Source organism: Amblyomma maculatum, chromosome 11 (assembly GCF_055883805.1).
Source record: "Amblyomma maculatum isolate TAMU_Amacu chromosome 11, ASM5588380v1, whole genome shotgun sequence".
Taxonomy (NCBI): Eukaryota; Metazoa; Arthropoda; class Arachnida; order Ixodida; family Ixodidae; genus Amblyomma; species Amblyomma maculatum.
The window spans coordinates 51,930,106-51,943,899 of NC_139354.1; the positions used below are offsets into that span (position 1 = coordinate 51,930,106).

General features: G+C 41.5%; 1 protein-coding gene across 1 annotated transcript in view; it reads right to left on the reverse strand.

The window, feature by feature from the left end:
• Nucleotides 1-2,133, reverse strand: part of LOC146173793 (uncharacterized) — a 41,969-nt gene extending 39,836 nt beyond the window's left edge. The window contains exon 1 of the mRNA XM_084583494.1: nt 1,972-2,133. Within this exon, the coding sequence (XP_084439620.1) occupies nt 1,972-2,085 (114 nt within the window). The 5' untranslated portion in view covers nt 2,086-2,133. The remainder of the gene's footprint in view (nt 1-1,971) is intronic.
• Between the last annotated feature and the right edge of the window lie 11,661 nt (nt 2,134-13,794).

Consider the following 13,794-nt stretch of genomic DNA (forward strand, 5'->3'; position numbering starts at 1 on the left):
TAAAATCAGCCTGAAAGCCTCTCATCTTATTGCTCCCAAGAGGTTGGGTCTTAGGTGCCTCAATAATTTTTTAATTTTTATTTGTCGACTATATTGTCTTGAAATTGTTATTACCGTAGCATTAAATCACAGTCGTTTTACTACAGCTCACTCTTCGTGCGTATATCGGCACATGTTAATAGCAATGCCCCTGCCTTTCATATTCGTCACTTTATGTACTACTCCTTTTTGAAATGCAAAATATTTGCGCATTAATTTGAGAGAACATGCGAAAACAAATCTCTTTAAATATGACAAATCCAAAAAAGCGCATTAGCCTAGTCAAACTTTCTTTCGCTCTCCCAAGATATTTTATCAAACAACTATACTTTCAAATGTCTTGAGTCACAGCGAGGTCATTTTCACTTGAATTTTACTTATTTGCAACACAATTATCCATGCAATATTTCTGAGCCAAATGTACACCTAACTTCCCCTATCCTCTCCCCCCTCCCGGCATTTCGAGAAGGCCTAGCAACAGGTTCTAATCGTAGCCATAGAAACTTACAGTTTATACTCTTTTTATTTTCACGCTTTTGTTATGCTGTTAAGGTGGGAACATACACATGAACGCCATTGATTTACTCTTCCTTTGGTCCCATTCTTCAACCGTTCTTGAGGCGCTTGTGTAAATTATTTTTCATAAACTTTAAAAACAACTTCGCAGACATTTTTCATCCGCTTCTTCGAAAGGCTGCCTCGGCTGCTATACTCGTTCTCTTGTTTTACAATGCGGTCTAAGGGGATAAGTGGAAAAAGTATGAAATAAATGATGCCGTTATTAGTAAACCGAGGCCGCATTCTTTACAATGTAAAAATGAAAGAGGGGGGAAACCAAATTGTTCTGTGGCCATATTTCATAGCTGCTTGTAAATACACAGTGTATTAAGGAAGAAATAAGAAGTACCGCCTAGGAGTTTGATTTTATGCTTGACTTCACTCACTAATTGAACTAGAGCAAAAGTGTAATAAATACAAGAAAAAAACGTGTAGCATAATGAAATGTGTTCAAAGCCGTTCATTATCAATGCTTGGTTGGTTGCGCAACTTTTATTTCCATCGAAAATGGGCGCCCTCTTCCCCATTCTCGGCACGCGTGCCGAGGAAGACGGGGAGTCGTGCGCCCGCGGACTAGAGGCTGACAGGTAGCCCTTAGCTTGTGGCAGCCTCTTTCACCAGATGGATGGTGCAGTGCTAGATCGCAATGTGCACGCTTCGCTGCAGGGTATCCCAGGCTTCTCTACTTGTTATTGCTTGTCCTATCCTTGGAGATTGTGAACACTGCCAAATTATGTGGTCGAGGGTCCCTCTAGCCTCAGAGTATTTGCACAGATCGTTGTCCCTAAGGTCTGTTGCCGACTCCACGTGGCAGCTTCTTTATTATTTAGGCTAACATCTTGTGGGGGGGGGGGGGGGTACCAGTCTACGTCCCAGTTTGCAATGGTCGATGATTTCCCCGTAATAGTGCAGGCGCTCGTCGTATGCACAAATGTTAGAGGGGCTCGACGCTAATTTAATGTCTGAAGAAGGGCCAAACGAGCCGAAGGTCTAGAGCGACGGTTAAAAAACATGGGAGCGAAGGAAGTAGTCTATATTGATGCGGCAAGTGGCAGAACAGGTGCGGCGGTAGCCTCGGTAGTCGATGGCAGCTGGGCGCTGTATCCGCGGCAGCCATCAGAGCCGCAACATAGAGACTGAGGAGGAACTTGCGCCTACGATAGCTTGCGTAAGCACGGAAGCCAAGTACACAAAAAGCGACAGCAAAACTGCCATCCAAAATTTTAGAAAAAGGAGTATATCACCGGAGGCAGCCAAAATCCTCACCCAACTAAGGCTGAAAAGGAAAATTAAGGTAATTTGGACGCCCGCTGACACTCGCGTCCTTGGTAACGAGGCAGCTCACGAGTTCAGTATCAAATATATTCTACTCACGTCTTTAATTTTTTGCTCCGAGAAGTGCTGACAATCTTCTTCATATGGGTCCGGCTCTGTTTCAGTTCCAATAGTTGCCGCAAGCGCGCTGAGACAAAGCACGATCAAGAACATTCCTCTTGGTTGCAATGTAGATGTTGGAACTTTTTACAGAACTGAAAGTGCGGTATCTTTTATGCAAAAATCTCTATGTTTTTTTTTTTGGTTTGTTAAAATCGCATTTGACCTTTTGTCATCACGAAATAGTTAGGTTTGAGATGATGGAATAACCCCTCACTTGAAAAAGGCTGTGTCAATGCCCCCCCCCCCCCCCTTCGCAGAGACACTCACACTCGCCACCGAGCCATCAGTATGCATAGCGCGGTATGCAAGCTGCAAGTATTATGGCATGACTGACCGCTTCAAATATCTTGAAGCTATTCTGGCACAAACTAGAAATTCTTGGAAAGTCGCAAGAAATTTTTAAAATGGGTACAGGCTGATTTCTAAGTTATATTTGCTGATCAAAGTGGTCGTGCTTTAGCAAACACGGCTGCGCGAGGTTATTCGGCAGCTTATTATTTTTGGTTGTGCTTACTAAAAAGATCAAGAAGAGATCTAACCAGAATATTGGTACACCGTGTATAGGAATTCCTTTTTACAAATGTAAAGAAGCCGGGCCTTATGAAAGCCAACCATATTAATGGTGTTACACATCTCCTTCAGCAAGAAACAATATTACATATTTAATTTTAAAAAATTATAAAACAGAAAAAACTTTGCGCACTCAGATGTTTTGCAACAATGCCTCCTAAGCAACTTGGGGTCCATGCAGCGAAGATTTGAATAATTCTACCCAGGCGGTAAGTGTAATGTGGGGAATACATGATGAAGGGCACGCAGAGTAAGCTTCCGCGCATGTCAAATCTAATTTTGCAAATACAACGTTTAATGGTGATGCTTTCGCTGGATATTGTGAAGTCTTTATAAGGCTACTGAAATTAATACACCTAAATTCCAATAACAGCAAAGGCTTGCTTTTGTGGTAAGTACTGTATATCACGGTACTAGTACTGCCGCCTAATATCGATAGGTTTCAATTTAAACTAACGTAACAGAACACCAGTACAAAGAGAGGACGTGCCAAAGAATAAATTTGTAAGTTTTAAAATTGTTAAAAAATTGCACTTACAATTATTCAACAATTAAAACATTGTGCTTCGGCAGCGTTTGGCTAGCACGGCCTGAATACAGCGTTTTATTCAAAGCTTGGGAGGCTTTACTTTTAAAGAAAGATTTCACATCAATCTCGACGTTGTTAGAGAAAAAAATCTAGCATTCCCGTTGTGATAAGTTTGTGGAAGGTTGATTTACCTTTGCCCTGCTTAAACGTTTTGTACAAATTTTATACCTGATTTGCATTACCTGTTTAATATTGAGGTTGAACTTTCGTGAAACACAGAAGACAACCTAAAGGATTGCCCTGTATGAATGTAGAGCCCTGATTTTGAGAGAAAAAAACAAATACCAGGGATGAAAGCAAGTTTCTCGTTGTAAATCAGCGTGTTAACATAAAAAAATATTACAACAATCCTGCCAGCGCCAGAACTCAAAGCGAAATTGTTTTATTGCCACCCGAGAACTCGACACTGCACCAACCGCTGGCTAAGAACCTAAACTTCCCTTTGTCAGCATATCCAAATTGTTGCATATCTTTTTTTTTTTCAAGTGTAGAAACTAGTAATTATTTTATCGACCCTCCCAACGTTTATGGTGTAAATCAGATGTGTCATGAATATCCCATAGGTTTTTCTCGAAACTAATTCATAATACTTCACGTTTTTTAATCCTCACATTTTGGCTCGCATTCGGACGCATGTGATTCTTGATACACACTAAGATATCTGACTTAATGGCATTTCTCATACCCTTCATTTAGCCATAGTCTCGCCATACAGCCTGGAACATTTCGACAGCGATGACGAGACGAGTCACCATGGTCGACGGCGCGTAATCGGCTGCGCTTACTATACATTTACGGGCGGGCACGACTAATGGTGAATTCCAATCGCAGGGTTGGAGCACTTCCAAAGCAAAGTTTTCTGATCCTTTCAGAGCAATTGTCTTCCAAACGCAGATCCGGAACACGGATCAAGTCTTCAAAAGGCAGAGGGGAGCAATAGTTGAGCCAAGCTCGTTCCGTGGACACGTCCGTGGAGCAGTAAAAAGTGCTCCGCCGAAATCAGCGGAACCAGCCAGAAGTTTGCGTGACGTACTCCTTCAGCGGCGCTCTCCATTTTCGCTCGCTTGTAGCCTAGGCCGCGCAGGCGCCGCCCTTTGTGATTTTTAGCAGACGGTCAGTATTTGCCGCCGCTTTCGATGCAAAATCCCGTCGCGAACTAATGCTCTCTATTGGGGACAGCGGGTTGGAGAACAGCCTCATTTAGAAGGGCGACATCAAAACTATCTGTGTGTGCTTCAATTTCAGAAGATTCAAGCTTTTCAATTAGTGCTATGTTTGGGCGCCTGAAAACGGCGCACCGCGACTACCGCGACTGTCTTATTCGAAAAACTGCCGCGGAAGTCTGACCGTGTGTGGCCTCGTTTGACTATGCGACCATCAAGCAAATTATCGCGTAGATTGTTGCTGTCAACATCTAGAAGCGTTACAGTTTTGAAAACAAACGATACGGCCCGTAGACAGGAAGAGCGCAAGGAATGACGGGTTTTTCCTCCGTCAGTTCGCGAGCGCTACCTACTTGCCCCGGCCGGTGCACGAGTGTTCGGAACGCGGAGTCGGAACTCATGCTCTCTGCTGGATTCGGGCGCTCTGTCGGGGAGTGTGCGGGCCGCTCTGGTTCTGTGATTTGAATTCACCATAAATATTTGTAAAAGAACCACCGTGGATATACAATCACTGCTGTGAGAGAATATCCGGGAAAGGCCGCGGGGTTTGATTAGCTAACGAACGATGCCTACTGCACACTTATGTTTTTCTTGGACGTCCGTTGTGTCGCGGAGCATCTGGTCTTCAATAATACACACCTAAATGTGCACTATTGAGGTCTAAGTATGCATGTGATCATGTTTCTATGCATGTTCTATGTGTTCAGGGTAGTCATACTCAAAATGCAACTGCTAAACATTCGTGACCATTAGTATAGCGTCATATACTGAGATACTCAAAAATAAACTTTTTCTTAAAGATGTCAAACACGTCATTTATAATGTCGTGCAAGGTAGTATTACCTAATCCTTGGTACTTCGTATTTATGTCTACGAGGCTGTCTGTATCAGTAATTTGCCAACATTTATCACTTAAGCTGGAGACATCAGTTTAGTTTTTAGAGCTGGCCAATTGTGAGATCATCACAAACAGGCCTCAGAATGCCTACGGTAGCTTCTTGAGTGGTCTCAAACTATTCGTTTAGGCATAAAAACTGAAAAAAAAAACGAAACCGACGCTGTTCAGGTCCCAAACAAGTTGACAAATCTGCGAAATTACTATGATTAAAAATCTATGCGTCGTGCAATTAAACTATCTCGGCGGTAAAAAGCAAAGGTGCTATTATAAACGAGAACTTGCGATGGAATGATGGAGTTCAAATGATGAACAAGCTGTCTAAGGTTGTTGGTATTTCGTCTCGACTGAATTTTTTTTTTGCCGAAAAGTATTAAAATGGCTGCATACGGCGCTGTTGTCTTCTGTTGTTAACTAATGCTTTTTGGTGTACGGTACCACCGTTTCACTAATATTAACCGCTTATATCTGCTCCAAAGAGAGCTGTTCGAATTGTTCAGTGATACAAGAGTTTAACACACTGAACCAATTTTCAATTGTATTAAAATTACCCGCTTTCCGCATTAAAATTAAACTTTACTATTGCGGCAGTATGAAACCAGTGCCCAGAAAAACGAATGCCCGAAGGCAAAGCAGAAAGGATTGAATCGCAGAGAATCAATATCGCTACTTGAATGAGATCCGAATTGCTTGTACGCAAGATCCGCACAAAATATGGTTACCAAATGCTGAACTACACTTTCTCGCATCAACTAAATAAGTGTTCAGAACTGATTCGTGGCTAATGCGAAATGGGTTATTTTTTGTTTTCTATTATGTGGAATGATGTTGCGTACTACTGCAATGACTCTGTAGGGTATGTCGGCCTCGTCCAGCCTTCCGACTGGCTTTTTGCCGGCACGCTCAGCATCCTCAAGAAGTTAAATAAACATAAATGTGATTCTTAGTCCGAGATAACGCAGTGACATAATTTAAGTTTCGCCATTCAGTGGAAAATTCTTTTTGCGGAAGCGACGGTCCGCATGAAGTGCCGTTACTTGAAATTTTTAACACTGTGAATCATGCCTTTAAAGACGGAATTTAGGTGCTCCTCATTTGTTGCCGAAGAATTAAACTTTGAGGTAAATTAAAAAGTGTGCTTTCATTCGCCGATGCATATGCCACGGATGTCACGGGACGTATGTCTCAAACAATATTCTAACTATACCGTAAACTTTACGCATCTCTACAACTCCTGCAAAAATTAGGAGGAAGGACACATTAGCTCAACCATTAATGCCACAACGCGATAGCAGTAATTAATCCGTTCTAGACCTTCCGTTCATATCCATTAATTTGTTTCAGGGGTGCTCAATAACTACATCAAAGTCTACCGCTATCATCGCTTTGCAGTATGCATACTCTATATAGTATGCGAATGCCAGTACTAGATGCGCTTATACTCATTTGGAATTCGCCATGTTTTAAACATCAAGCCCCCTAAGCTAAGATGAGCACCTAACCAGAGCTCACTACAGAGTTAGAGATTTGGCTCGTGATCCACATTGAGTGTACAATGTACTCTCCTTGGTGACGCATACTCAGTACACACTAGATATTGAATTAATGAAATGCCATCGATCTGGTGCCGTATTTTCTCTGCTTAAGCTAATGGCAAACAAATCTAGCCACCAACCTGCAGCAAACATTGCTGCGCCAAACGTCTTCAGTGTCATGTGCGGCAAAGCATAACGATGAAATCTCTATCACCAATTTTCATCTTCCCGCTTTCGCGACCCTTGCAATTCAGCAAGTAAAAATGGTTTATATTTACAAAATATTGCTATACTCTCAAATGTATTATACAGCACTCACAGCGAACTATACTTCTCATCCTGGTATACCTACCACACCACACCAAACAAGTTGTTTTGTCGGGTGTTCTGGTTCAACAAACCTTATAAGTACTGCTCTCCAGAAAATGCGGCGATGGTAGTATCAGAGCCAGGTTGAAAGCGAAACATATGTGTAAGACTCTGCCTATTTTCAATGGCCAGGTGTCATTAGGGTTCATTGAATGGTTGTCGGGCTTCACTCATTCGAGAAGCCACATGATGCGGTCGAGTTGGCTGGTGCTTTCAGCTCAACTCGATTTGAAATAGGACGGCGAGGGAGGAATCCTTATCCGTAGGACCTTCGTATGCCGTGCCGAAGGCTACCTTGACGCTTCTGTAACGCTGGGTAAATTTGAGCTTTATAAATAAGTGATTTGGGCTTTCATTTATGTTTAATTGTATTTGGTACAACATGCCGTGACGAATCAGGCTTTGAGTGACGCCGTAGTGGAGGGCGGCGGAAATTTCGTTACCAGGGATTTTTTTACTTTCAGTGATATCGCACAGCACAGGGGCACCTTGCGTTGTGCACCTGGCACAAAAGTCGAGCGCCCTAACCACTATGCCACCACGGTGCGGCAGATGCACTTTCAACCGTGGTACATTACAACTCTATTGTAATCAGCATGTGTAATACAAGAGTTCATAAAGTGGAAGGGAAACTTAACTTCCACCTTTATGCTATGACTCAACAGATTAGATGGTTCCATCCCCAACCCCCTTGTAGATTCTCGCTAGCGCACATGAACTCTGATTTCACTTAATTATTGAGCATAAATGTGCGCCTATGTTACTTCAAAAATGCCATCTAGCATTCTGCTTCGAATTACCTATAACTTAAAGTATCACCTTTATAGACATAAAGCCACCCTTAGCAAGCCAAACAATGTGCCTTCATGGCCCGGGGCAGCAGGTATGATTCAGAATTCAATTGATCTTTGGGGCAAAATTTCATTTAACCTTCCATTGAAATCCACAAGTTCAAAAAGCCGCTCTTGTTAAATCGGCTAGGTAGTGTGATCTCATGGCGTCGTCTTCCCTTTCGTCTATAGAGTGCTCGTCATTTTAGCAGCGTTCTGCCACCATCTCAGTAATTTGATACCGTGAGACCATTTTTCACCACTGGATTTGCAGGGACTGTCAACAATTACACCACACGTGAGATGTGAAGCAGACCCATAGGAACTTTTGATCCGGGATTCGAAGTCAGTCCCGCTTAGTCCACGCCACGCAGACACCGTTCCCCTCGAATAATCGTGCCTTCCTATCTACATAGAACGAATACAGAATGCATGTTTATGTGAAATATATAACGTGGACGATATTGATACTATGGTACAAAAACTATCGCGTCCGCGCTTATAACACTTGCTACATTTTATACTTAGAATGCATGTTTTCTGAAATGGGCAACGTTTTAAAATGGTTATCCGAACTGTTTATGTTTGTTAAAATTTCAGGCTCCTTTCTAGAAATATTTGTTCGAAATCAGAAGAAGTGAAGACTCCAACTGTAGAGAATATATAGTGAATATATCCAAAAATACGATGCTCTAAATATCATTTTCCTTGGATTCATTATTACGAGCAATGGTTCAAGGAAGGTGCAAAAGTCACAAATACCATCATACGATTAGGTTAGGCGAGAGATGAGTACATTACTATCTATGGAGTTTCGGATTTTAGACTCTTTCATCACAACAATAGAACTGAACATGTGAACATCCGACATTTCAATTGTCTGGTAATACGAGCTTAGAAATGCGCAAAGGTAGGGCTGTGAACTCTATTAGCAATTGTCTAGATGATATTTAGCGGTCAAGAGCAGTGTCCGACAGTATACGTGCTGTGTTGCTTCTTTTATTTCCCGTTGGGCAGACGCTCTGAGCATGAAAAAGAATTCGTTCTCTTAGTTGTTAATTTATGAGCTAGATCATTAGTCTGGTGGATGATGAAAAGTCAAACCAGAATCGCATAATAATAGAGAATATCCAAACCGATTTCATGAGAAGAGTAATTGAAGCATTTACTTTTTTCATTCACGTGGCTGTATTCTGCTGGGCAATATCAAGATATCAGATTTACAACGACAAAAAGGGAAGAAAATATGAATCGAGTAGGAACACTTATATAAAATGGTGGTTGAAAACCAGGTAAATGACTTTGAATATGTAATAATATTTGTTCAGAAATCTGAAAGTGGACTGGCCGTTATTGTCTATTCTGCCAGAGACATGCAAATCTTGCGTTTTATTTAAAATTCTATTATTACGAGTTACGTTGAATATGACATTTCCTCCCATAAATAGTGGCAAAAAGCTGCTTGGAATTCGCAAATATTTGAACTAGTTTTATGCAACGGAGTACAAACTATCCTGAGGGGTGGCATAAAACAGCGAACTTAGAAATTATGATGATGGAACACAGAATCATGTGCTTCATGGTTCAGCCATACGCAATACCTCGAGCTGAGTCTTCCGAATGGAAGCAAATGTCCATGAAGCAGCACACTAGTAGCAATAGAAAAAGAATGCTCATTAGGTAGGTGTAAAACATCTTAGGTTGGTCTCTCTATTTTCCTAATTATTTTAAGTGTTCTAGCTTATTGAATCATCTGCTCTTAATGGCCTTGCTCCAATCGTGGAGTCATTTTGTATATATTCTAATCCACCTTGGAAGATAAACAAAAGAACAGGGATTGCAATCCTGTAGGTACATTACGACCTCTTTCTCATAAAATGTTACAAAGATCATGACTGGCCCGTATATTTGGAGCATGAAACATCATTCCTAGGGTTAAACATATTCTGGAAGTTTTACCCATTTGCCTGACCTTGTTTCAAGACACAGAACTGTAAAATCTTCCCATCAGAAAATAAACTGCATTTCCGCAGACCCTACAGCCCACACATCCTAACAAGCAGTTACCATCTGTGGATTTATACTCTGTGTTGCGTTTCGGCCTTGCTAATACCTTCTGTACATTTTATTCTCAGTTTTCGTTAGAACGCGGACAAGAGTCAACTGATATTCAAGGCCTTCTGAAGAGGAGCGAAGTGCTGATTTACATATATGCCAGCGAAATATAGCTACATTATTCAAGGATAAAAATACATATTATTCAATAGCATCGTCAAAAACCCCTTTCTTTTTTTCTCTACGCCCCATTTAGAGACATCACTGATGGAAGAAAGATATCTTTATAGTCGTGATTGTGGAACGCACCAAAAGCCAAATATTTACCAAAAAGTTGTATTCGATCACCAAAACTATAGCTATGTCCATAACAAAACCAATGAAAGCACTAATTTCTATTTGCATGGCTAAGTTAAACGCTAATTAGGTATGCTAACGCATATTGCGATTTTGTTCCTTTACTTGCCATGACTTGGCTATTGGCTTTTTTTTTTGTAAATCGCATTAAAAATGCTGATTTATTTGAAAAAAAAACCGACAAAGCGCTACAAGATATATACAAGTGTAGCTTCTGGGAATGACCCCCTCGTTCAACAGGCTGCAGCAACTAGATATACATCTCCGCTTTGAACAAGGCATAATAATGCGTCTGCTCGCTATAGGGGTGGTAAGAGTTAAACACGTAAGATGAGCGAATTATTCTCAGCGGACCATTATTATGAAATAAGCTTCTCTCGTAGGAAGTAAACACGCAGTGCGTTGTACTAAGCACACAAAACCTGCCGAATAATCAGAATCTGGCCATGACTTCTTCAAGCCACCAGCTGGACCTGCGCCACATTGATGCTCATGTCTACTTTTAACATCGGTGCTCAGTTGTAATTGGCCAGAGTTCAGTGCACGTGTAGGAATGGAATCCATAGTGTCGATTTACACTGTGCTCTATATAACTCGGTATTAGAAATTGCAGTTCGTAAATTTGTTTGAAAACATTTGAAGGTTATTGAGTTTGTAATAAATGAAAAAAAGGATATTTAAATATATGCTAATAAAATTTGTTAGTATAACCCAGATGGAGTAGTGTTAGCACACAAATATTTCGGTCGTGCTATTATTGCCAATAACTCGCCCACCAGTTTTAGGGCATGACCATTGACAGTTGAACCGGACGAGAAAAGGACAGAATTCCGAACCGCAGTCTTAAGCAAGTGAGGGTAACTTCTAAATAATTTCTTCTCTGAGGAGAATACTGCCGGCAGGAGAGGCTCTAACCCTAAATGGGTTCCGCGTCATCGCATGACGTATAAAGATTCGACGGCGCAAATCAAGAGCTACATATAGAAAGCACTGCCAAGCAGCAAATGCTTCATTCCGTCTGCTTGTGTCACGCAGCCAATAGTTTCGAGAAGAGAAAATGGCATGACACTCTGAATTGTTCTACCTTTCTGTAGCTTCTCCGCTACTTATAGCTACATTTCTTGAGCGTCCCTATTAGTAAAATTTCACTAGTAAAGCAGCCAATTTTGCAATATTAGCATGTTGCAAGTATTAGAAAAGAAAAACTATTTTAGGATCATCCGACTGCTGACAACCAAATATGGTTAAATATTGAGAGTGGTTTATGTAGACCTAGCGAGCACTTCAGTCTGCCGCGTCATGATCTAGTACAGCGAACATGTATACATGGTATCTTAGTTCTCAAACGAGTAGACTGTTATAACAAGTAACACTGTGTTAAATATAAGTTATATAAATGCACCAGAGCAGTACCTGTGGCTCTATTTTGTTTACTTCGTTTCATATATATTTGGTCTTGTCCTGCCTTATGAAGCTTACTGGGACTATAGCAAAATGTTTCGAAGGACCTTGAAAATTTTTATGATATTTTTTTTTTATTTCAGCAGTTGACTTCGCGGAGTTCATTGCTAGTTTACAGTATAAAACAACACCACTTTGGCGCCTATGCAGATTATGAGCAGCTGTGTACCTTCTCTGAATCCTGACAGGTGCGACGAACGGATAACATAGATGCATAGAATAACAGCAAATCTGGGCCTTCAAACCATGGCAAAGCGAAAGCATTGGGCTTTTCTGGCCACTCCATAGGAAAGCAGCTATACAGCCGTTGGTTATTTTCTTTCTCTTTTTACCTTTTTACCGTGGCTTCTGGGATGCAACCAGATACGCATAAAGCTACGCTTCGGCTGTATTTGCGGGCATTGCCCCATGCCTGCTCCTGAGTCTTTCAAGAATGTCTTAAGGGATTTAGGGTTGAAATTAATGATTGAGCAAGTTAAAGACTCAGTGGTTCGCTAATTTAGTCTAGCTACACTCTAGCGTGTCTGCATCTTTCACGATCAGGTACGCACTCCGTCCGCGAGAGCCATGGGTGGTTTTTTTTAACCCCACCGTGGTAGAAAACCTAGATGCTTTCGATGGCTGAGGTGTAGGCTCATGGCCAAAGCGGAGCGCCATAGTCGACCTCGCCCCAACGGTAGTACGTCATGGCCAATTGCGACATATACATATATCCTCTGCTTCCCTGTGCGAGAAATTTGAACCCTTCTCTGTGGTACAAGGCAGCCGTGGTAGATTTGCTACAGCCAGCTGGGAGGCTCCTGCACTTTTCCTTCTTAGTCAGTCGCACCAACAGCAGCGAACATTAGGCACCATCATGCTGCCCATGTCTTCATCAACTGATGGGTCAGTCAGTCGTAGGAGGTTGCCACGTACATCAGTAATTGCAAATTTCAAAGAAATCTGACTTCGGTCTTCAAGCGGGGATGTAATATTCTGTGAAATTGAAAGCGTATTTTAAAAATTTTAGTTCATTGCTAGCATCTGCCTGTTTAGGCACGCAAAAATTTGGGGTGTTTAGAAAAGCATATGATGTTAATGTCATTAACTGGAAGCTGCGAAATGTATGATGGCGCGTTATATTCGATATGTTACCCGCCTTTACTTTAGTAACAAAATATCTTGTGGTATTGGTGGCATCTGGTGCCGAAAAACCGGCTTACGTGGACGTAAATGCTGCCAAGCGCCTATTCCATTCCATTGTTTATATGACATATCACGCATCCACTTTATGTCACTCATGCTGAGACACACATGCCGCGACAAAGCCATGCTGAGATCTTTCCTGGTGTTCTAGGCTGACAACTAAAAGATGGAATTGCAGCCGGTAAATATATTCCTGCATTGAATATCAGAAATGAAAAGTTTATTTGCGTCAGCAGAGCCCCTAACGTATGCGTCTTCATTCAGTGATTTGCATGGTGGGCTTTTGCTGACGCATGTCTTCTTTGGAATAAACTTTTTGACTTCAAGAGCGTACCAGCCTCGGTACTTCTGCTAGCCTAAACGAAAAACATCTTTCAGTATTTTGCAATGTGAGTATTTTCTTGAACGAGTTGCTATGACTGCTTCGGCAAAAGCGATATTTACTAGCAGATATTCCTGAATGAAGACATCTGGTGAGTATAAAACACTTGATGAAAAGTATAATATTTCCCATAGCCGCAAAAACCGCTGACGCGATTAGATTTCTTGCAAATTCTCTTCAGTGTCGACAACATAGAGAACACTTAAGTAACACAAAACACACTTCAAGCAGGAGCCCCCTAAGGGGACAATATGGGGTCCATGATGCCTTTGAGCCGTCTGTCAAATAATGAATGAATGACAGCAATCGGCTTCTTTTTATAATGCATTCAGCGCATCAAAACCCACTTTCGTTCCATATATCGAAAGA